At 45.6% G+C, this 26371-nt stretch overlaps 1 protein-coding gene across 1 annotated transcript in view; it reads left to right on the top strand.

Moving 5' to 3' along the window:
* LOC123763371 (spidroin-2-like) overlaps positions 1-25753 on the top strand; it is a 53777-nt gene extending 28024 nt beyond the window's left edge. The window contains exon 3 of the mRNA XM_045750526.2: positions 25262-25753. Within this exon, the coding sequence (XP_045606482.2) occupies positions 25262-25753 (492 nt within the window). The remainder of the gene's footprint in view (positions 1-25261) is intronic.
* Positions 25754-26371: the final 618 nt, after the last annotated feature.

The following is a 26371-nucleotide window of genomic DNA, read 5'->3' on the forward strand; positions in this document are numbered from 1 at the left end:
TGCCTTCAAATGCCCTCTTGGGGACTGTAAGCTCCAAAAAACCCAGTATATAGGCAAGACAACAACATCTCTTTCTAGGCGTTTAACGATGCATAAGCAACAGGGCTCCATTAAGGAACATATAATCTCTTCCCACAACCAAACCATCGCCAGAGAAATCCTAGTAAACAACACAGAAATCATCGATAGATACAGCGATAGCAGGCGGCTTGACGTTTGCGAGGCACTACACATCAAGAAGTCAACACCAGCAATCAACAGCCAATTATTGCACAACTATATTCTACCCACCTCAAGACTCCGCTCCAATATAGAAGCATCAAGAAATATGGACCAATAGGCTTTCTACAAACACTTCTATTCAATATCCATTGTTTCGTGTTCTGTCTTGTGTTGATGAAATTAATACCCTATTAATATTCTTGTTCTGTCTTGTGTTGATGAAATTAATACCCTATTAATACCACATCTTGTTCTGTCTTGTGTTAATGCCACATCACCCCTTTCACCTCACTCAAATGTAGATATAAAATCGGAGATGCGTAAGTTCTATTCAGTTGTGTATTTGTGAACTAAAGTCTTTGAAAATGTAATAAGTTTTACGAAACGCGCTCGTGTCGCGTCAGACTAGAAATAAAAATGAATTTTGGAGAATTGATTTTTGATTTACCTCCAACAGTGAAACGAAATGTACGAAAGATTGAGAAAATTCGTGTTAGAATTATTAATCTTACTTTTTCGGTCATATTTAATAATATATATATATATATATATATATATATATATATATATATATATATATATATATATATATATATATATATATATATATATATATATATATATATATATATATATATGTACATGTATGTATGAGAATGTGTGCATGTATATATAACATTAATAATTTTATAACTAGCGTCAAAAAAATTTTATTTGCTTAGCTAAACGAACTAGAGGGTTCAGTTCCTGAACCGATTATGTGCCTCTGTAATGCTTTACACCACCGCCCACGGGATGGGTGTGGGAGTACATAATAAAGAAAGAAATTGAATTGGCCAATGAGAGCAGCGGGTTGAGAGCGGTGTGAGTTGGCGCCATATACGGCCGTGGTGGCGCCCGTGTGCATCACGCGACCTCGGAGGTCTGGGACCACACCGGGAAACAGGAACGGCGGATAATTGATAATATGTGTGTGGGGTGTAAGGGCCGTGGGCTCACCCCCGCCTCCTTCACCCACTAATTATGAGGGCCGGCCCCTTGTTTAACGTCGTCCGGCCGTCGTCGTCTCCTCCTCCGACGACTCCCGCCATTAGTACCGGCTCGTCTTGTGTGTTCTCCCGCTCGCTCGCTTCACTCTTTTATTACAAGTGCTTTTTTTGAGGGGATTGTTAGCAAGGGCTTTTGTGTATGCGATGGGGATTGATAATGTGTGTGTGTGTGTGTGTGTGTGGGGTTGTACCTCGCTGTGCCTACCTACGAGGGCTTGCTGGGTCTAGCTCCAGCTCCTGGGCTTGCGGTTTTCCAACTGTCGTTTGTCTAATGTAATGTCTCTATACCCATTTTCTTTCTCAGAAGAGAGAAAGAAAATGGGTGGTTTTTCACCCATTTTCGTACTTGCTTGATGGGGTTCTGGGAGTTCTTCTACTCCCCAAGCCCGGCCCGAGGCCAAACTTAACTTGTGAGAGTTTGGTCCACCAGGCTGTTGCTTGGAGCGGCCCGCAGGCCCACATACCCACCACAGCCCGTTTGGTCCGGCACTCCTTGGAGAAAGCTATCTAGTTTTCTCTTGAAGATGTCCACGGTTGTTCCGGCAATATTTCTGATGCTCGCTGGGAGGACGTTGAACAACCGCGGACCTCTACTCACCTAGTAGTACTCACCTAGTTGTGTTTGCAGGGGTTGAGTTCTGGCTGTTTGGTCCTGTCTCTCAACCGTCAATCAACTGATGTACAGATTCCTGAGCCTACTGGGCTCTGTCATATCTACATTTGAAACTGTGTATGGAGTCAGCCTCCACCACATCACTTCCTAGTGCATTCCATTTACTAACTACTCTGACACTGAAAATGTTCTTTCTAATGTCTCTGTGGCTCATTTGGGTACTCAGTTTCCACCTGTGCCCCCTTGTTCGTGTGCCACCCGTGTTAAATAATCCATCCTTGTCCTCTGATGTTTATACAGTGTTGTATAAACACTGGTACATCCTTGAACCTCTGATGTTTATAGTGTTCTCTGATTGTGCCTATGGCACCTCTGCTCTTCACTGGTTCTATTCTGCATTTTCTTCCATATCGTTCACTCCAGTATGTTGTTATTTTATGTTGTCATATGAACATAGGTGCTTTTACAACTTTAGGTGGAGGTAGTCATTAATATTTTGCCCTTTAGTTCGTTCTACTTGTGCTGAAGTGCTTCTTAACTTATCTGTGTTTGGCTTCAAGGCTTGTCCCCCTCGGTGCGCTTCTCCTCATCTTAAGCACCCCTTTTCCTTTTATTGTCATCGACATCTTTGAGTATTGTTGTATGTCTGGATCATGTCTCCTCTCTTTTTCCTCACATCCAGTGTCATTTGGGTTCCTTAGCCCATCCCTATTGCTCATTCACGAGCATTCTTGAGCAGCTTTTGCAGTAAATCTCTACGTATTCGCTATCACTGTTTGTGGTATTTGAAGTGGGGAGTCCACGCTTTTGAAGCATTCTTTGTCGGACCTGCTTTGTCGTCGCAAGCAGGCGGGTACATGAACAGACGATTATAAGCAGATGGGTACAAAAACAAATGATTGCAAGCAAGCGGGTGCAAGAACACACGCCTGCAAGCAAGCGGGTACAAGAACAGACGATTGCAACGCCTGTTAGCAGGCTTAGAGAGTTTTCTTTCCATAGATCATGTTAAATCTCCCTCCTAGTATTTTTTTATGGACTACGGCACGCCAGTCGGTTTAAAACCAGGTCCCCTAGTTACTCCTAGGTGAACAGGGTGAACATTAAAGGAATAGTATCCAGTCAATCCTCCCTGGGCAGGGCTCGAACCCAGACAAAATCGGTGACGAGGCGAGTACAGCCATTAGCGAACATAGACTGCACGTGCGGCATATGGTGGTGTTCTGGTTCTGGCTGTGTGTGTGCCTTCTTGCACCTGTTCGCATCCCCATGTCCGTGCAACCCGCCCTTCTTACAGAACGTCGCAATTTGACGTATAAACGAAATTTACATATTGTCCCGTTTTCTGTTTTGGGTCCTCTGGTAGGTTAAGTTAAGAACACTTTAGTACGACAGTTTTTTGACGTTGGGAAACCTTAGGAGGATGGACTGGCTCCGTAAACGTGCCTGATATTAACTCAAACCATTTCTGAACGGTAGAGCTACTGTCTCACTCCATACAGGTCTGCGTTCAATCCCCCCGAGTGTCCAAGTGGATGGGCACCATTCCTTTCCCCCCGTCCCATCCCAAATCCTTATCCTGACCCCTTCCCAGTGCTATATAGTCGTAATGGCTTGGCGCTTTTCCCTAATAATTCCCTGCTTCTCAATATCACAGTTGCAAATGACCTTAATATTCCTATAGCGTCCTGGGGCCAGATTCACGAAGCAGTTACGCAAGCACTTACGAACGTGTACATCTTTCCTCAATCTTTGACGGCTTTGGTCACATTTATTAAACAGTTTACAAGTATGAAAACTTGCCAATCAACTGTTGTTATTGTTATAAACAGCCTCCTGGTGTTTCGGAGCTCATTAACTGTTAAATAATTGTAAACAATGCCGCCAATGATTGATAAAAGATGTACTGGTTCGTAAGTGCGTGAGTAACTGCTTCGTGAATCTGGCCCCCTGGCGTCCGGCTTCCTCTTGGTCCTACTTATCGGCTTAAGAAAAGTCATTGTTAAGGGTTTTGTTGTTATGCTAACCAGGAATATGATAGGTCATGGTGCCAAGGTCCCTTATAGGGAGTGCCACTTGTCCCGCTCAGTCCTTTGACCCTGTTAATCCCGTCCAGTCACGTATTTTACTTTATATTGGCTACATAATTTTCCAAACAGTTGATTATTCGACCATTTAGCAGTTACTTCAGTATGTTTATTTAAAAAAAAATTATCTTGAGCTGGAGCTTCTTGTGTCTGTGATAATTTTTTTTTTTTTTTGGACAATTTAGAAGTTTGCAGTCTGCTTCTCCTTTTTGTAGGTGGTGTTCTGGGAAGGTAATTCTGACTTGGTGTTCTGGGAAGGTAATTCTGACTTGGTGTTCTGGGAAGGTAATTCTCACTTGGTGTTCTGGGAAGGTAATTCTCACTTAGTGTTCTGGGAAGGTAATTCTCACTTAGTGTGAACCCTCAATCATGGGATGTACAGTTTTCCAGGCCTAGTGAGCTCTTTCCATGATGAGTGACTGGCACTGAAGATCACAATGAGTGCCTGACATAGAATTTCAAAAGTTTTCTTTTGTTTTGTTTTTCACCGTAAGGTGAGATCCTGTCAGATGCCAGAGCCTTTGTTTTGTCAAGATGCTCGAGCTGGAGCGTCGTCCCCTGCCGGCGCTGCTGTCATCCTCACTTCCATCTGTGAAGGCGCCTGTCCTTCTCCCTGTCAGGAGGCTGTGTCTGGGCCTCTCCAGAGGTCTCTGGTAATATGTCATTTACCGCCCTCTTCGCATACTTTCTGATCTTTTAACGTGAACTCTCCACATTTCTTTGGTCAAACTTGCCTGCTGTCTGTCTGTCTGTCTGTCTGTCTGTCTGTCTGTCTGTCTGTCTGTCTGTCTGTCTGTCTGTCTTGTCTTGTCTTGTCTTGTCTTGTCGTGGTTTGTTCCTTAGTTCTATTTCCCATTAAGCTTCCATTAATATTTGGATTGCCATAATTTGTTAGTTTGTCCTCTCTAAACTTAGTGCCTTTTGCTGGAAGAATTAAAGACATAACTTTTTAAAAGCAGCATTATCGCCTTTGAATTTTCTTTCCTCTTTGATGTGTTGCTTTTGCAATGTGGCTATGGCCTCAATAAGGGCTACGTGCCCTTTTTTGTATGAGTGCTTCTTACTTTCTGACATATTGAAAGGTAGTTTATATCGCCCCAAAACCAGGATCAACGGGCTCGTTGTAATAGCCGTGTCTGCCACACCTTGGGTTATGCCCGTCATTGTATGGTCTTGTTCACGTGTTTGTGTGTAAGATTCTTGTTTGGTGCCACAACTTCCTGCACTTTGCTTCCCCTCCCAGTGGCACACACACACACACACACACACACACACACACACACACACACACACACACACACACACACACACACACCTAGGGAGCCGCCCCCTTCTAAACAATGCCCCCCCCCTCAACTACTAGCCATGCACTATAGGTGCTGTTGTGTGACACCTCGACTGGCACTGTTGTGTGACACCTCGACTGACACTGTTGTGTGACACATCGACTGGCACTGTTGTGTGCCACTCCCACTCTCACCCCTCTTCTTCCCACTCTCACCCCTCTCCTTCCCACTCTCACCCCACTCCCCTTTTCTTCCCACTCTCCCTCCTTTTCTTCCCACTCTCACCCCTCTCCGAGTTTCTCGCCTCACTACCCTTCTTTTTCACTTCTCTCCCTATCCTCCGCTCTCACCCCGCTCTCTCACTTCTTTCCCCTCGCTTCCTCTCTTCACCAGTCTCCCCTTCTCTCCTTCCCTCTCTTCAATCATCGCTTCCTCTTCCCCCTTATTCCTTTTATCTATCTATCTCTGTCTTTCTCTGTGTTATTGTCTATTTATGTACGTTTGTTTATCTATTTCTGTTTTTGGGTCTGTATCTGTCTTTTTGGTGATTATCTCTCTGTCTCTCTCTCTGTCTCTGTCTCTCTGTGTATGTCTCTCTGTCTCTCTCTCTCTGACTCTCTCTCTCTGTCTCTGACCCTCCCTCTCTCTCTCTCTCTCTCTCTCTCTCTCTCTCTCTCTCTCTCTCTCTCGCTCTCTCTCTCACTTATACAAATATTCTACCATTGGTGAGTGGGTGGTAAGCTAGTGTGAAGAGCCTAATGTTTTGAAATATTAAAAGTAAATTATTGTTACCCGTTTGTCTTGAGAAAGGGGCGGGAGTCAAGAAAGCCATTGAAGCTGTGGGAGTGTCGTCTGTTTATGCTTCTAAGACCAAAGTTAGAACACCAGAAAGTTCATGTTAATTTTCCCAAGATCAGTGGCTAATGGTGTATATTACTATAAGAAATTTTAGTTTTTGAAGTTTTTTTGTTTTTAAAATATTTACGTAAGTGTGGCCATCGGGCAGCGCCAACAAAAATTCTTCGTGGGGGTTGGTATGTGACCTTGACACGCTGTTCTCTCTTGAATTCTGCCAACTCTAACCAACCTATGTCCGTCCCATGCCCTTCAAAAAGCATTATCTCTGCAAAGTTGGGCCCCCAAACGTCTGCATGTCCTCTTAATTAACCTTGAAGAGACAAGCATTCTCTTAATTCTCAAGTCAAGACAATCGACTTGAGAATGGTCCAGGACGGACCGAAACGTCGTCGTCCCTTCACCTTCTAGTGTGTGGTCTGGTCAACATTCTCTTAATTCTAGATATAGATTAGATACAGGTCGGTGGGGTGAGGATGTGTTGAGACTGGGTGATGCAGCCTTACATCCAGGTCGTGTAGCAGAGCAGCGGCCAGCACTCACCCGCATCGCCAGCTCCCAGGACCACCAGAAGAATGTCCCTCACCTTCGCTACACAAACTGGATTTATTTAATGGAGATTTATAATATTTTTATAGTGAAGAATAAAAATATTTGGCCTTTATGTATTCTCGCATCTCCATAAATCTCTTTTATTGCTGGATGCAAAGCTGGCAGGAATCCGGCTAGTTTTGCTGTATAAATTTACAAGACCTTTTGCTCAAGATTAAGAATTGTTGTTGCATGGTATGTAGAGTTGCTAACGTTGCGCTCGTTGTTGCTCTTGTAGACTTTGTTGTAGCTATTGCCTTTATTGATTGATTTTGCAGTAATTAATAGCTATTGGCTGGTAATGTATAAATATGTATAATAAAGCATATATGATAATGGGATATAATGCGAGAAGCGTAAGCAATACAACATTTAATATTATTCTTGTCAACTTTATCTTGCTCTTGTTAGGGGAAGGGGGGCCAGGGGAAGGGGGGCCAGGGGAAGGGGGGTCAGGGGAAGGGGGTCAAGGGAAGGGGGTCAGGGGAAGGGGGTCAAGGGAAGGGGGTCAGGGGAAGGGGGTCAAGGGAAGGGGGTCAGGGGAAGGGGGGAAGGGGAAGGGGAGCTATTTAGATCTGGTCTCTGTACTGTAGAATGGACTGAATTAATCCCAGGAATAATAAGCATTAAGAGAGATTGAGAATAACCAAGAAAGACAAAGAGAAAGACAAAGCGATGACTCGAGTATACAAATGAACTCGGTAGGCATAACACAGGTACCTGGGTACCTGGGAGTTAGTCAGCTGTCACGGGCTGCTTCCTGAGGTGTGTGTGTGGTGTGGAAAAAAAAAGTAGTTAGTAAACAGTTGATTGACAGTTGAGAGGCGGGCCGAAAGAGCAAAGCTCAACCCCCGCAAAACACAACTAGGTGAATACAGGGGATAGAAATAATGTTTTAAATAAATCAACGTGAAGACAATGAATATAATAAGTTGGAGAGAAAAATTGATTGGAGAAAGACCTGTGTAAATATTGGTTTGGAAATATGGCTTAAGATCTAGGGAGCATCAATCAGCAGGTAACATAATTGACGTGGGATCACTGGACGGCTTCAAGCATAGGACTCGACATATGTGGGAATGAGTTTTTTTTAATATAATAAGGAGCTGCTTCATGTGGGTCAAAGGACCTCCTTAAGTTTCCTTTATTCTTTTGTTCTTTTGGAGTTGAAGTAAATTATGTTCATGACATTTTCATTATCTCATGAACACTAGAAGTGTTCTAATGTTCACTAGAACACCAAGAACACCTAAAGTGTTTCTGGGGCACGAGAAGTGCCTCAAAATGCACAAGAATCACACCCCTGTCAGCACGCGAGCTGGCCCGGGCGTGCTGTGGTCGGGTTGGCTGTAAAAACCTGGTTTGGGCCTACAGAACCCCCCTGAGAGAACTCAGTAGAGTTCTGGGTTGGTCAACTTATGCACCACCGTGGCCGAGTCAGTTAAGGCAGGTGTCTGGGGGAATCACTAAGTCAAGCGAGTTCAAGTCACTCCATTGCCTCAAAGTGATTTTCATTGATATATTACGTCATTGTCATTTCACTGTGAAATAAATAAATAATATATATATATATATATATATATATATATATATATATATATATATATATATATTAAATTTATAACTCAAGACGTCTATGGCTCAACTAGGGTTCGAAGCAGCATTGCCAGGGCTGGCCCCATGTCAGCATTGCCAGGGCTGGCCCCATGTCAGCATTGCCAGGGCTGGCCCCATGTCAGCATTGCCAGGGCTGACCCCATGTCAGCATTGCCAGGGCTGACCCCATGTCAGCATTGCCAGGGCTGACCCCATGTCAGCATTGCCAGGGCTGACCCTATGTCAGCATTGCCAGGGCTGACCCCATGGCAGACACAGTACCACAACCACTTCTCTCCAAGGACTGCCTCTAAGAATTGGTTCTTTCTGGACTTTATTTACTAAGCTCCATGACTAACCAAACCCCGGCAACTCCCGTGGACACAGTTTTTCATCCTATCCTGGTGCGTAATCAGGCTCCCCCGAACCTACAAGTGTGAAAGAAAGCTTGAATGATCCCCAAGCATGGACGCTCCCTGTACTTCCCAGCCACACAGCATGGACGCACCAACCTCCCAGCCCCACAGCATGGACGCACCCCCCTCCCTGCCCCACAGCACTGCCTCTCGCCCACATCACTCACAGCGCCACTTTTTCCCCTGGCGGCCATAATGCACAAGAGAGCGGGATTAATGGCCGCTCTGTTTTGATAAGATTTAGATACAAGGAGAGTGAAATACTGGGTGGCAGGCCGGCCCTTCTCCCTCCCTCCCGCGCTTGATTGATGACGCTGTTACACCCGCAGCTTATGCTGGGAGGTGGTTAGTGGGAGTGTGGTGGGAGGGAGGGACGTGTGAGGGATTACCAGGCAGCCCGGTCTCACGGCAGACACTACGGTCTCACGGCGGACCTCAGAGAGAGAGAGAGACTGATTTATTTGGCTGAAAAGTGGTTGAGTGTTCTATCCATCAGTCCCTCTGTCTATCCATCTATCCATCCACCTGTCTATCCATCCATTTGTCTATCCATCTACCTATCTATTCATCTATCTGTAGTATATCTATATATTTATTCATCCATATATTAATCCATCCACCTATCACTCTATTCATCCATATATCTATCATATATCCTTATATCTATCTATGCATCTATCCATCTATCTATCCATCCATCTATCTACCGAACTCCTAGTTGTGCTTGTGGGCGTTGAGCTTCGGCTCTTTGGTCCCGCCTCTCAACTGTCACTCAACTGGTGTACAGATTCCTGAAGCTGTGTCACCAGTCCTGCAGCTGGAGACAGACTATCTATCTCTGTACCTTTCTGTCTCTTTCTGTTTCAGTCTCTGAGTGTCTGTCTCTCTCTGTTTGTGTATCTGTCTTTGTCTGTCTGTCTGCATAAAAGGACTGTCTGTTTTATACTAGTACGGACAAATTATGGAGAAACATTAAATATCTCTTCATTTTTCCAACGTCAGTATATAATAATGTATATATTACTAAAAGAAAAAAAAATAAGTTTTACGCAAAGTATTGTTTTGTCACTTAGAACTTGTCACTTAAACACGTAAATACGTTTAACAAAGTTGGTTTGGTCACTTAGAAATCTTAACTTGGCTGTCGTGTCAAGTTGGAATGAGTGAGGGGAAGTTGGAGAATTTTTTCTCTGATGTTGTCAGTCCGAAATCCTTTCTTTTGAGATGGGCGTCGACGCGGTACCACCGTCGTCTTGGAGTCTAATATGTTGATCTTGGCCATCACTTGAGGAGAAAAACAATCTTTTGCAACATCAGGAGTAATTGCATAGGAAGTCGGGATTACGGCCCGGGAGATGAGATCTTTAGGGATCACTGAGTTTTAATTCAATTAAGATGCTATTCACAGTCTGGTTTAGAGGATTAAATGGACTTAAGAGGATTAACAAAAATACGTAGCGCCTTGTATATGAGTGTGTGTGTGTGTGTAGTTATCTGTATGTTGTAATGTGTTTGTTTGTGTGTGTGTGTGTGTGTGTGTGTGTGTGTGTGTGTGTGTGTGTGTGTGTGTGTGTGTGTGTGTGTGTGTGTACTCACCTATATGTACTCACCTATATGTGCTTGCAGGATCGAGCATTGACTCTTGGATCCCGCCTTTCCAGCTATCGGTTGTTTACAGCAATGACTCCTGTCCCATTTCCCTATCATACCTAGTTTTAAAAGTATGAATAGTATTTGCTTCCACAACCAGTTCCCCAAGTGCATTCCATTTTTCTACTACTCTCACGCTAAAAGAAAACTTCCTAACATCTCTGTGACTCATCTGAGTTTCCAGTTTCCACCCATGTCCCCTCGTTCTGTTATTATTACGTGTGAACATTTCATCTATTTCCACTTTGTCAATTCCCCTGAGTATTTTATATGTCCCTATCATATCTCCTCTCTCCATTCTTTTCTCTAGTGTCGTAAGGTTCAGTTCCTTCAGCCGCTCTTCATATCCCATCCCTCGTAACTCTGGGGCAAGCCTCGTCGCAAACCTCTGAACCTTCTCCAGTTTCTTTATGTGTTTCTTCAGGTGGGGGCTCCATGATGGCGCGGCATACTCTAAGACGGGTCTCACGTAGGCAGTGTAAAGCGCCCTAAAAGCTTCCTCATTTAGGTTTCTGAATGAAGTTCTAATTTTCGCCAGTGTAGAGTACGCTGCTGTCGTTATCCTATTTATATGTGCCTCAAGAGTTAGATTAGGTGTCACATCCACTCCCAGGTCTCTTTCTCGAATCGTTACAGGTAGGCTGTTCCCCTTCATTGTGTACTGTCCCTTTGGTCTCCTGTCACCTGATCCCATTTCCATAACTTTACATTTACTGGTGTTAAACTCCAGTAGCCATTTCCCTGACCATCTCTGCAGCCTGTTTAAGTCCTCTTGGAGGATCCTACAATCCTCGTCTGTCACAACTCTTCTCATTAATTTTGCGTCATCTGCAAACATTGACATGTATGATTCCACTCCTGTAAACATATCATTTACGTAAATTAGAAAGAGGATTGGTCCCAGCACCGATCCTTGAGGTACTCCACTTGTTACTGTTCGCCAGTCCGACTTTTCGCCCCTTACCATTACCCTCTGGCTCCTTCCTGTTAGGTAGTTCTTCACCCATACTAGGGCCTTTCCGCTTACTCCTGCCTGCCTCTCAAGTTTGTATAGCAGTCTCATGTGCGGTACCGTATCAAAGGCCTTTTGGCAGTCAAGAAATATGCAGTCTGCCCAGCCTTCTCTGTCCTGCCTTATCCTTGTTACTTTATCATAGAATTCTAAAAGGTTTGTTAGGCATGATTTCCCTGTCCAGAACCCATGTTGGTGCTTGTTTACAAACCCAATGCTCTCCAGGTGCTCAACAAGTCTTAGCCTAATTATTCTTTCAAGTATTTTGCAGGGGATGCTTGTCAGTGATACGGGTCTGTAGTTAAGTGCCTCCTCCCTATCACCTTTTTTGAAAATCGGTACGACATTTGCCTCCTTCCAGCAACTGGGCAATTCTCCCGACATAAGTGACTCATTAAAGATCATTGTCAGAGGCACGCTGAGAGCCTGCGCTGCCTCTTTAAGTATCCACGGTGATACTTTGTCTGGTCCAACAGCTTTATTTGCATCCAGTGTTGTCAACTGTTTCATTACATCCTCTGCTGTCACCTCTATATCTGATAGTCTTTCATCTTGGGTAATCTCTTCTAACAATGGGAGCTGCTCAGGCTCGGTTGTGAACACTCCATGGAATTTTGCATTCAGTACCTTGCAGATTTCCTTGTCGCTTTCTGTATATGCCCCTTCTGTTTTCCTCAGTCTTGTCAAGTTCTTCCTCCCACTGCACTTCTCCCAGGTAGTCCCTTATCCTTCTGTAGTCCCCTTTTCTGTAATCAAGTCTCCTTTCCCGGACCTCTTGTCCTTTGGTCACAATTTTAAGCTCCATCATGTAGTCAAAGACTAGGACACAATGGTCACTAGCTCCTAGTGGTATTTCATGTTCCAACTGCTCGATGTCTTCTACATTCTGAGTGATAATGAGATCTAATAGGCTGGGCGTATCCCCTCCTCTTTCCCTAGTATCTTCTTTCACATGCTGTGTTAGGAAATTCCTGTCAATAACGTCTACCAGCTTCGCTCCCCAGGTCTCCTCTCCGCCATGGGGATTCCTCGTTTCCCAATCTATCTCTCCGTGATTTAGGTCCCCCATGACCAGCAGCTTCGCTCTCGTTCTATGCGCTAAAGTTGCTGCCCTCTGCAGTTCATCCATACATGTCTTGTTGCTGTCCTCGTACTCCTGCCTGGGCCTTCTACTGTTTGGTGGGGGATTGTAGAGTATCAAGATTACAATCTTCTTCCCATCCACTGTCAGAGTTCCATGTATGAAGCTTGTGCTTTCATTGGTACCCGGATTTTCCAGCTCATCAAACTTCCATTTCCGCTTTATTAGTAGTGCCACTCGTCCTCCCTGTCTCTGTGTCCTTTCTTTTCTTATCACCTGGTACCCCTCTGGAAAGATTGCATCCGAGATCATGCCATTTATTTTAGTTTCCACTATTGCCACTATGTCTGGGTCTGCCTCACTAACTCTTTCTTTTATCTCTTCTGCTTTATTGGCTACCCCATCAGCATTGGTGTACCAAACCTTGAGACTCTTCTTGGAAACTCGGGTGTCAGAGTTCCCCCTTTCACCAGGGGTCTGGGGGGAACTGGGGGGTGTCTGGGGGGTAAGTGGGGGCTGTGGGGGTGAGTGGGGGGGTGCTAGGGGGGTGCCTGGGAGTGCCTGGTAGGCGAATGGGGTCTGGGCATCTAGGGGGGTAGGAAGGGCATAATGGGTCTGAAAGTTAGGGGTCTGAATAGCATAGGGGGAGTTGAGAAATAGAGTGAGACTGAGAGTCAGATAGAGGTTGAGAGGTTGGGGGGGAGAGGGATACTGAGGGCGGAGAGCTGAGATGAGAATGGAGCATGGGTGCTGGGAGTGGAAGAGAGGGTATATTAGTTAGGGGGGAATCGGGGGTAGGTGGGGGTTTTGGGGTAGAAGAGGGGAAGAGGGAGATGGGGGAAGGTGTTAGGGGGTCACAAGGTGAGGGGATTAAATGTGGGCTGGAGGTGCATAGGAGGGGTGAGGGTTGGGTGGGGTTTGGGGGTGAGTGGAAGAGGGGTGCAGTGGAAGCTGGGATGGAGTAGATGGAATTGAAGTCAATGGGGTAGAAGGGGCAGGGGAGTAGGAAGGGGTATTTGGGGAGGGGGGATGGGAAGGTGAGTTTGGGGAAAGCATGGCTTGACCCACTGGGGTCGCTGACAAGTGTGATGTAGCAGGGGCAGGGGAATCGTTGGGGAGGTGCAAATGTGGAAGGGACAGGGGGGTTTTGGGAGGCTGAGGCAGGGGGGATGTATAGGAGGGCTGAGTTGGGGAGGATGCGACCTGGGAGGTGACCTGGGAGGTGGCCTAGGAGGTGACCTGGGATGTGACCTGGGAGGTGAGACTACCTGAGAGGCTAGTTCGGTGTCGTTGCCATCTATTCTTGTGGGCTATTTGCTCATCTTTCGTCATAAACCTCTCTATAAACACATTGTAATGGGTTTCACTTCCTCTGAGTAAATGCTTGGTCCTCATTATGTACTCCACAGCCTCCTCATTGGAGAATTGCACCAGAACAGGTCTATTCTTGGTACAATTGTAAGGTCCAACCCGGCGACTGATATCCACCTCGTGTTCTGCCATTCCTGCTCCAATACACCTCAATATCTCGTGCAATTCGTATTTTTCTGTTTCTATTCTCTCTTGTCTTGTTGGTGCCCCAGATTCGAATAATCCATGTATTATAATAGACCGTCTCCTCAGTAATTCATTGTCATGCTGGTAGCCTGTCCCCTGGGGATTCCCCATCCCAACCGCAGTCACTAACCCATCCCCCACTAATCCTCTGTCCTTAGCCATGCTGCTAATCCTTCCTAATTCGTTTGTGATACGAGCACATTCCCTCTCCCAGTCCTCTCTTCCCTTCCTAATCTCTTCCTGAACATAGAGCATAAGTTCTTGTTTCTGCCTCTCTACCGCATCCTGTATTTGCTGAAATACCTCACTTTTAATCCCCTGGATTAGATCCTCCAACCAATCACTCCTTCTCTCTACAAATTTCCCTATTAATTTGTCTATAAATCTGTCCTCCTCCTCATCCCTGCTGGTGATTGACCTTGAACCCCTTCTAGTCATTGCAGTAACAATCTAGCCAAAAAGGCACTCCTCAATACCTTGCACAATCTGCTAACACAATAGCGTGTGTGTGTGTGTGTGTGTGTGTGTGTGTGTGTGTGTGTGTGTGTGTGTGTGTGTGTGTGTGTGTGTGTGTGTGTGTGTGTGTGTGCTTGTGTGTGTGTGTGTGTGTGTGTGAGTGTGTGTGTGTGTGCAGTGTGTGTGTGTTTTTTGTGTACTTACCTAGCTGTACTTACCTGGTTGTGCTTGCTGGGGATGAGCTCTGGCTCTTTGGTCCCGCCTCTCAACTGTCAATCAACAGGTTCCTGAGCCTATTGGGCTCTATCATATCTACACTTGATGCTGCTATGTATGGAGTCAGCCTCCACCACATCACTTCCTAATGCATTCCATTTATTAACTAATCTGACACTACCACAATTATTTCTAATGCCTTTATGGCTCATTTCGGCACTCAGTTCCCACCTGTGTTCCCTAATGCGTGTGCCCCTTGTGTTAGCGAAGCTGTCTTTGTTTACCCTATCAATTCCAATGAGAATCTTGAATGTAGTGATCATGTCCCCCCTAACGCTCCTGTCTTCCAGTGACGTGAGGTTTAATTCCCGTAGTCTCTCCTCATAGCTCAAGCCCATCAGTTCGGGCACTAGTCTGGTGGCAAACCTCTGACACCTCTGTGTACTCACCTAGTTGTGCTTGCGGGGGGTTGGCTTCGGCTCCTTGGTCCCGACAAATATATGTGTATGTGTGTATACAAGTATGTACAAGCTATACTAAGATACAGGGACTGAAATACCAACACACATATAGCTGACATATCAACACACATATCTGATATACCTACAAATATTCACCAAAGGTGCTGTAACCCCACACACAGAACTCCGCCAACATACCCACACACACACAGAACTCCGCCAACATACCCACACACACAGAACTCCGCCAACATACCCACACACACAGAGAACTCCGCCAACATACCCACACACACAGAACTCCGCCAACATACCCACACACACACACAGAACTCCGCCAACATACCCACACACACAGAACTCCGCCAACATACCCACACACACAGAGAACTCCGCCAACATACCCACACACACAGAACTCCGCCAACATACCCCCCACACACACAGAACTCCGCCAACATACCCACACACACAGAACTCCGCCAACATACCCCCCCACACACACAGAACTCCGCCAACATACCCACACACACAGAACTCCGCCAACATACCCCCCACACACACAGAACTCCGCCAACATACCCACACACACAGAACTCCGCCAACATACCCACACACACAGAACTCCGCCAACATACCCCCACACACACACAGAACTCCGCCAACATATCCCCACACACAGAACTCCGCCAACATACCCACACACACAGAACTCCGCCAACATACCCACACACACAGAGAACTCCGCCAACATACCCACACACACAGAACTCCGCCAACATACCCACACACACAGAACTCCGCCAACATACCCACACACACACAGAACTCCGCCAACATACCCACACTCTCACAGAACTCCGCCAACATACCCACACTCACAGAACTCCGCCAACATACCCACACACACACAGAACACTGCCAACATACCCACACACACACAGAACACTGCCAACATACCCACACACACACAGAACACTGCCAACATACCCACACACACACAGAACACGGCCAACATACCCACACACACACAGAACACTACCCATATACCCACACACACACAAAACACTGCCAACATACCCACACACACAGAGAACTCCGCCAACATACCCACACACACAAAACACTGCTAACATACCCACACACACACAGAACACTGCCCATATACCCACACACACACAGAACACTGCCAACATACCCACACACACAAAACACTGCCAACATACACACACACACACAGAACACTGCCAACATACCCACACACACAGAACACTGCCAACATACCAACACACACAAAACACTGCCAACATACCCACACACACACAGAACACTGCCCATATACCCACACACACACAGAACACTGCCAACATACCCACACACACACAGAACACTGCCCATATACCCACACACACACAGAACACTGCCAACATACCCACACACACACAGAACACTGCCAACATACCCACACACACACAGAACACTGCCAACATATCCACACACACACAGAACACTGCCAACATACCCACACACACACAGAACACTGCCAACATACCCACACACACACAGAACACTGCCAACATACCCACACACACACAGAACACTGCCCATATACCCACACACACACAGAACACTGCCAACATACCCACACACACAGAACACTGCCAACATACCCACACACACACAGAACACTGCCCATATACCCACACACACACAGAACACTGCCAACATACCCACACACACACAAAACACTACCAACATACCCACACACACACAGAACACTGCCAACATACCCACACACACACAGAACACTGCCAACATACCCACACACACACAGAACACTGCCAACATACCCACACACACACAGAACACTGCCAACATACCCACACACACACAAAACACTACCAACTTACCCACACACACACAGAACACTGCCAACATACCCACACACACACAGAACACTGCCAACATACCCACACACACACAAAACACTACCAACATACCCACACACACACAGAACACTGCCAACATACCCACACACACACAGAACACTGCCAACATACCCACACACACACACAACACTTCCAACATACCCACACACACACAGAACACTGCCAACATACCCACACACACACAGAACACTGCCAACATACCCACACACACACAGAACACTACCAACATACCCACACACACACAGAACACTGCCAACATACCCACACACACACAGAACACTGCCAACATACCCACACACACACAGAACACTTCCAACATACCCACACACACACAGAACACTGCCAACATACCCACACACACACAGAACACTGCCAACATACCCACACACACACAGAACACTACCAACATACCCACAAACACACAGAACACTGCCAACATACCCACACACACACAGAACACTACCAACATACCCACACACACACAGAACACTGCCAACATACCTACACACACACAGAACACTGCCAACATACCCACACACACACAAAACACTTCCAACATACCCACACACACACTGAACACTGCCAACATACCCACACACACACAGAACACTGCCAACATACCCACACACACACAGAACACTGCCAACATACCCACACACACACAGAACACTGCCAACATACCCACACACACACAGAACACTGCCAACATACCCACACACACACAGAACACTACCAACATACCCACACACACACAGAACACTGCCAACATACCCACACACACACAGAACACTACCAACATACCCACACACACACAGAACACTACCAACATACCCACACACACACAGAACACTACCAACATACCCACACACACACAGAACACTACCAACATACCCACACACACACAGAACACTACCAACATACCCACACACACACAGAACACTACCAACATACCCACCCACACACACACAGAACACTACCAACATACCCACACACACACAGAACACTGCCAACATACCCACACACACACAGAACACTACCAACATACCCACACACACACAGAACACTGCCAACATACCCACACACACACAGAACACTACCAACATACCCACACACACACAGAACACTACCAACATACCCACACACACACAGAACACTACCAACATACCCACACACACACAGAACAAGCAGAGAAGCACCAATATTCGTCCCCAAGACCAATAAGTCGCTGGAAGATATAGCATGGAATTACTTTATCATAATTGAGCAACAGACGAACAAGTCACAATAGGAAGGAGATAGGGAGGGAGAGAGAGAGAGAGAGAGAGAGAGAGAGAGAGAGAGAGAGAGAGAGAGAGGGAGAGAGACACACAGAGAGACACAGAGAGAGAGACAGAGAGAGACAGAGAGAGAGAGACACAGAGAGAGAGACACAGAGAGAGAGACACAGAGAGAGAGACACAGAGAGAGAGAGAGAGAGAGAGAGAGAGAGAGAGAGAGAGAGAGAGAGAGAGAGAAACCGATGTGAGGGAGAATACTGAGGGAAGGAGAGACACAGGGAGGGAAGGGAGTGAGGTACGAGGTGATTTAATTAAGGGAGAGAGAGTGAACTTAAGAGACGAAGCGTTGTAAATGACAGAGATGAGACAGGGAGAGTTAGGGATGAGGGAGAGTTAGGGATGAGGGAGAGTTAGGGATGAGGGGGAGTTAGGGATGAGGGAGAGTTAGGGATGAGGGGGAGTTAGGGATGAGGGAGAGTTAGGGATGAGGGAGACTTAGGGATGAGGGAGAGTTAGGGATGAGGGAGAGTTAGGGATGAGGGAGAGTTAGGGATGAGGGAGAGTTAGGGATGAGGGAGAGTTAGGGATGAGGGGGAGTTAGGGATGAGGGAGAGTTAGGGATGAGGGGGAGTTAGGGATGAGGGAGAGTTAGGGATGAGGGAGAGTTAGGGATGAGGGGAGAGTTAGGGATGAGGGAGAGTTAGGGATGAGGGGAGAGTTAGGGATGAGGGAGAGTTAGGGATGAGGGAGAGTTAGGGATGAGGGAGAGTTAGGGATGAGGGAGAGTTAGGGATGAGGGGGAGTTAGGGATGAGGGGGAGTTAGGGATGAGGGAGAGTTAGGGATGAGGGAGAGTTAGGGATGAGGGGGAGTTAGGGATGAGGGAGAGTTAGGGATGAGGGAGAGTTAGGGATGAGGGAGAGTTAGGGATGAGGGAGAGTTAGGGATGAGGGAGAGTTAGGGATGAGGGAGAGTTAGGGATGAGGGAGAGTTAGGGATGAGGGAGAGTTAGGGATGAGGGGGAGTTAGGGATGAGGGGGAGTTAGGGATGAGGGAGAGTTAGGGATGAGGGAGAGTTAGGGATGAGGGGGAGTTAGGGGATGAGGGGGAGTTAGGGATGAGGGAGAGTTAGGGATGAGGGAGAGTTAGGGATGAGGGGGAAAAGACAGTGGAAAACGAAATATAAAAAGCAAGCAGAGGGTAACTTCAGACGAAAGACTGAAGCAGCAGAGACGGAAGACTGAAGCAGCAGAGACGAAAGACTGAAGCAGCAGAGACGAAAGACTGAAGCAGCAGAGACGGAAGACTGAAGCAGCAGAGACGGAAGACTGGAGCAGCAGAGACGAAAGACTGAAGCAGCAGAGACGGAAGACTGAAGCAGCAGAGACGAAAGACTGAAGCAGCAGAGACGAAAGACTGAAGCAGCAGAGACGGAAGACTGAAGCAGCAGAGACGGAAGACTGGAGCAGCAGAGACGAAAGACTGAAGCAGCAGAGACGGAAGACTGAAGCAGCAGAGACGAAAGACTGAAGCAGCAGAGACGAAAGACTGAAGCAGCAGAGACGGAAGACTGAAGCAGCAGAGACGGAAGACTGGAGCAGCAGAGACGAAAGACTGAAGCAGCAGAGACTGAAGACTGAAGCAGCAGAGACGGAAGACTGGAGCAGCAGAGACGAAAGACTGAAGCAGCAGAGACGAAAGACTGAAGCAGCAGAGACGAAAGACTGAAGCAGCAGAGACGAAAGACTGAAGCAGCAGAGACGAAAGACTGAAGCAGCAGAGACGAAAGACTGAAGCAGCAGAGACGAAAGACTGAAGCAGCAGAGACGAAAGACTGAAGCAGCAGAGACGAAAGACTGAAGCAGCAGAGACGAAAGACTGAAGCAGCAGAGACGGAAGACTGAAGCAGCAGAGACGGAAGACTGAAGCAGCAGAGACGGAAGACTGAAGCAGCAGAGACGAAAGACTGAAGCAGCAGAGACGAAAGACTGAAGCAGCAGAGACGAAAGACTGAAGCAGCAGAGACGGAAGACTGAAGTGTGTGTGTGTGTGTGTGTGTGTGTGTGTGTGTGTGTGTGTGTGTGTGTGTGTGTGTGTGTGTGTGTGTGTATGTGTGTGTGTGTGTGTGTGTTCTTCAGTTCTTAGTTCTTAGTTCAGTTTCTTTCTAAGAAAAAGTTCTTAGAATGATTTTTTTCAGTGTCAGAGTAGTTAACGGATGGAATGCATTAGGCAGTGATGTGGTGGAGGCTGACTCCATACACAGTTTCAAATGTAGATATGATAGAGCCCAGTAGGCTCAGGAATCTGTACACCAGTAGATTGACAGTTGAGAGGCGGGACCAAGCAAGCACAACTAGGTGAGCACACCCACACACACACACACATACAAATATATATCACTATACATATTTTGTGAGAGCCACCCTTAAGTATGCTACCTCGGTACTGAACCCTTACTTAAAGAAACAAGTTGAAGAAAAGTTTAAGGAAAATTTATAAAGTTAAACAAAGGTTAAAAAACATTGTAAAAAGTTAAAAATAATAAGAAGGTTATCAAAAATATTGCAACAAGGCTCGTTCCAGAGATAAGGGAACTGAGCTATGAAGAAAGACCGAAGAAACTGGACCTCGCTCCACTGGGCAAGAGTTCAAAACCTTTCTTTCCAAACGTAATGGTCATGTTACTTTCTAGTATGTCCCGATGGGAAATAATTTACACCTAGTGCGAGGTGTCTGAATCCTCCAATGTAACACATAATAATATATACATATATATATATAAATATATATATATATATATATATATATATATATATATATATATATATATATATATATATATATATATATATATATATATATATATGTCGTACCTAGTAGCCAGAACGCACTTCTCAGCCTACTATTCAAGGCCCGATTTGCCTAATAAGCCAAGTTTTCATGAATTATTTATTTTTCGACTACCTAACCTACCTAACCTAACCTAACCTAACGTTTTCGGCTACCTAACCTAACCTAACCGATAAAGATAGGTTAGGTTAGGTTAGGTAGGGTTGGTTAGGTTCGGTCATATATCTAAATTAATTTTAACTCCAATAAAAAAAAATTTACCTCATACGTAATGAAATGGGTAGCTTTATCATTTCATAGGAAAAAAATTAGAGAAAATATACTAATTCATGAAAACTTGGCTTATTAGGCAAATCGGGCCTTGAATAGTAGGCATAGAAGTGCGTTCTGGCTACTAGGTACGACATATATATATATATATATATATATATATATATATATATATATATATATATATATATATATATATATATATATATATATGTCGTACCTAGTAGCCAGAACGCACTTCTCAGCCTACTATGCAAGGCCCGATTTGCCTAATAAGCCAAGTTTTCATGAATTAATGTTTTTTCGTCTACCTAACCTACCTAACCTAACCTAACCTAGCTTTTTTTGTCTACCTAACCTAACCTTACCTATAAAGATAGGTTAGGTTAGGTTAGGTAGGGTTGGTTAGGTTCGGTCATATATCTACGTTAATTTTAACTCCAATAAAAAAAAATTGACCTCATACATAGTGAAAAGGGCAGCTTTATCATTTCATAAGAAAAATATTATAGAAAATATATTAATTCAGGAAAACTTGGCTTATTAGGCAAATCGGGCCTTGCATAGTAGGCTGAGAAGTGAGTTCTGGCTACTAGGTACGACATATATATATATATATATATATATATATATATATATATATATATATATATATATATATATATATATATATATATATATATATATATATATATATATATATATATATAATGTACCTAGTAGCCAGAACGCACTTCTCGGCCTACTATGCAAGGCCCGATTTGCCTAATAAGCCAAGTTATCCTGAATTAATATATTTTCTCTAATTTTTTTCTTATGTATGATAAAGCTACCCAATTCATTATGTATGAGGTCAATTTTTTTTATTGGAGTTAAAATTAACGTAGATATATGACCGAACCTAACCAACCCTACCTAACCTAACCTAACCTATCTTTATAGGTTAGGTTAGGTTAGGTAGCCGAAAAAGTTAGGTTAGGTTAGGTTAGGTAGGTTAGGTAGTCGAAAAACAATTCAGGAAAACTTGGCTTATTAGGCAAATCGGGCCTTGCATAGTAGGCTGAGAAGTGCGTTCTGGCTACTAGGTACGACATATATATATATATATATATATATATATATATATATATATATATATATATATATATATATATATATATATATATATATATATATATATATATATAAGAACATAAGAACAAAGGTAACTGCAGAAGGCCTATTGGCCCATACGAGGCAGCTCCTATTTATAACCACCCAAACCCACTCATGGAAAATAATGGAGAGCCGCCAAAGGATACCTTTGGTAAGGTATCTTACCAAACGGTATTATCGTACCTAAGGGTCCTAACGTTAGGTAAAAAGCCAAGTGCCAAACTACACAGGAAAATAACAACATACTGTAGTGAACGATATGGAAGGAAATGCAGAATGGAGCCAGTGAAGAGTAAATGTAAATATATGACTGATATATATATATATATATATATATATATATATATATATATATATATATATATATATATATATATATATATATATATATATATGTATATATATATATGACATATCCCAGAGAAAAGAGGTACATACCTCTATATTAATTTAAAAAGGGGTAATTTCCAAAGGAGATGGAAAGACGAAACTGAGGGGAGGTTTTTCCTGACCCTCTAAATGCCACCATGCAGGTGTGTACGGGCAGGTGAGGGCAGAGTTAGAGCCGTGTGAGCCCTCCACCTGTGAGCCCTACACCTGTGAGCCCTACACCTGTGAGCCCTCCACCTGTGAGCCCTACACCTGTGAGCCCTACACCTGTGAGTCCTACACCTATGAGCCCTACACCTGTGAGTCCTACACCTGTGAGCCCTACACCTGTGAGTCCTACACCTGTGAGCCCAACACCTGTGAGCCCTCCACCTGTGAGTCCTACACCTGTGAGCCCAACACCTGTGAGCCCAACACCTGTGAGCCCTCCACCTGTGAGCCCTACACCTGTGAGCCCTACACCTGTGAGTCCTACACCTGTGAGCCCTACACCTGTGAGCCCTACACCTGTGAGCCCTACACCTGTGAGTCCTACACCTGTGTGTCCTACACCTGTGAGCCCTACACCTGTGAGCCCTACACCTGTGAGCCCTACACCTGTGAGCCCTCCACCTGTGAGCCCTACACCTGTGAGCCCTACACCTGTGAGTCCTACACCTGTGAGTCCTACACCTGTGAGCCCTACACCTGTGAGCCCTACACCTGTGAGTCCTACACCTGTGAGCCCAACACCTGTGAGCCCTCCACCTGTGAGCCCTACACCTGTGAGTCCTACACCTGTGAGCCCTACACCTGTGAGCCCTACACCTGTGAGCCCAACACCTGTGAGCCCTCCACCTGTGAGCCCTACACCTGTGAGCCCTACACCTGTGTGCCCTACACCTGTGAGCCCTACACCTGTGAGCCCTACACCTGTGAGTCCTACACCTGTGAGCCCAACACCTGTGAGCCCTCCACCTGTGAGTCCTACACCTGTGAGCCCAACACCTGTGAGCCCTCCACCTGTGAGCCCTACACCTGTGAGCCCTACACCTGGGTGTCACCGGACCCCTTACACCCACCAAACAAGACACACGGCCCATCAAACAAACATAAACCAATAGACCATAAACAAAAGGGGCGTTTTGGGCGTAGAGGCGTTTGGGCGTAGGAGCGTGAGGGGCGTAAGGGCGTGAGGGGCGCGAGGGGCGTGAGGAGATGAGAGTACGGCAAATGCGTAAATGATCCTGAATTCTACCTGCTTTAGACAAATAGGAGAGGTTAGCAGACAGTGCAGGATATGCGGACAGGATAGGAGCTGAGATATGCGGACAGGATATGAGGACAGGATAGGAGCTGGGATATGAGGCCGTTGCGAAGAAAGAGTGTCTTAACTTCTCGGAGCATTGCGGGATCGAACGTCAACTTTGCGACATGCGAGGCCGTCGTTCTACCGTCCAGTCCAAATGAATATAAAATAGGAGTCTCACTCCTATTGCAGGTATGGCACACAATAATAAATAGTTATATATATATATATGTATATATATATATATATATATATATATATATATATATATATATATATATATATATATATATATATATATATATATATATATATATATACTTGATGTCACACTAAAGGGAAATTCCAATGAGACGTTGTTTTGTATCTTTGCAAATGCATTAAATTACAGTGCAAGCACTGCAGAAGATAGTTAATGTATGGAGAGATCAACGCGATACGTACATGTCCCTTAAATTTAATTCTTTCAATTAGTATTATTTATATAAGTTAAATTTACAGTCATTACATACACACGCGAACGCAGGAACACAGCCGATGCATAAGTAAATATATGACTCAAAGGGTCACTTTAAACTGTCAGAAATTCCAAGCGAAAGCACACACAAAACACCCAAAAAAAACACGAACACATCAAAGCACGAACAATGATAAAGTCTTGAGATCCACTTAAAATCGTCAGAAATTCTAGACATCAAAAAAACTTCCAATCTCTTTCCCCTCCCTTCCCCTATCATCATCCCTCTCTCTCTTCCACCTCCTTCTACATTATTCCTATCTCCTCCTCTCCTATATCAGCTTCCCACAAGCCCCAGGAAGGCGTTTCCTCTCACCATGGAATCATCAGCGAGAGAGACAGGCCTTGAAGCATCACTCTGCCAACCGCGTCTGCCGCGCTGTCGAGGAGGTCTTTGGGGCCAACTTAAACATTTCAGGAGGGCCCCGGTGGCCACGAGCCTGGCTCTGAGGAGGGCCCCGGTGGCCACGAGTCTGGCTCTGAGGAGGGCCCCGGTGGCCACGAGCCTGTCTCTGAGGAGGGCCCCAGTGGCCACGAGCCTGGCTCTGAGGAGGGCCCCGGTGGCCACGAGCCTGGCTCTGAGGAGGGCCCCAGTGGCCACGAGCCTCGCTCTGAGGAGGGCCCCGGTGGCCACGAGCCTGGCTCTGAGGAGGGCCCCAGTGGCCACGAGCCTCGCTCTGAGGAGGGCCCCAGTGGCCACGAGCCTCGCTCTGAGGAGGGCCCCAGTGGCCACGAGCCTCGCTCTGAGGAGGGCCCCGGTGGCCACGAGCCTCGCTCTGAGGAGGGCCCCAGTGGCCACGAGCCTCGCTCTGAGGAGGGCCCCGATGGCCACGAGCCCAATATATTTATTGACTTATGGAGCTTGACAAATACGATACTTTGTATAGCTGGCAAAGACAATGTCAGATAATATATGATTAATATATTGGACATGAATTGATCCTAATACAGTATATTAGGACTGGCCAGATTGATCGGCCAGGAGTGATTTATTCGCTTCCTTCCCTTCATATTTCCTGCAAGCAATGAATATAATTATTAGTTGTGTACCTGGGGCTGGCTTGACTCACTCAGCCTCGAGGAACAGGTAAACGTCCCAGGAACACTGTTAACATCAGTCTATTTCTGGCAAAAAAAATCTATGACTTAACTATTTCATTTTCAGTTAATCTCACACACACACACACACACACACACACACACACACACACACACACACAGAACAACCGATGACTCGAAAAGCGGGATCCAAGAGTCAATGCTCGATCCTACATGAACAAATAGGTGAGTACAAATTGGTGAGTACACACAGGAACCTCAGTGTTCCTTCAGGAACCTGTACATCAGTTGATTGACAGTTGCGAGGCGGGACCAAAGAGCCAGAGCTCATCCCCCGCAAGCACATCTAGGTGAGTACACACACACACACACACACGTCTGAGCACATCTGTCTGAATATCATCCACAACAATATAACTGATCCAGGTTATCCATCACTTCTGCTACTCTACGGGCTCACCATAGCCCG

The sequence above is a fragment of the Procambarus clarkii genome, chromosome 49 (assembly GCF_040958095.1).
Source record: "Procambarus clarkii isolate CNS0578487 chromosome 49, FALCON_Pclarkii_2.0, whole genome shotgun sequence".
In the NCBI taxonomy this organism is placed as follows: Eukaryota; Metazoa; Arthropoda; class Malacostraca; order Decapoda; family Cambaridae; genus Procambarus; species Procambarus clarkii.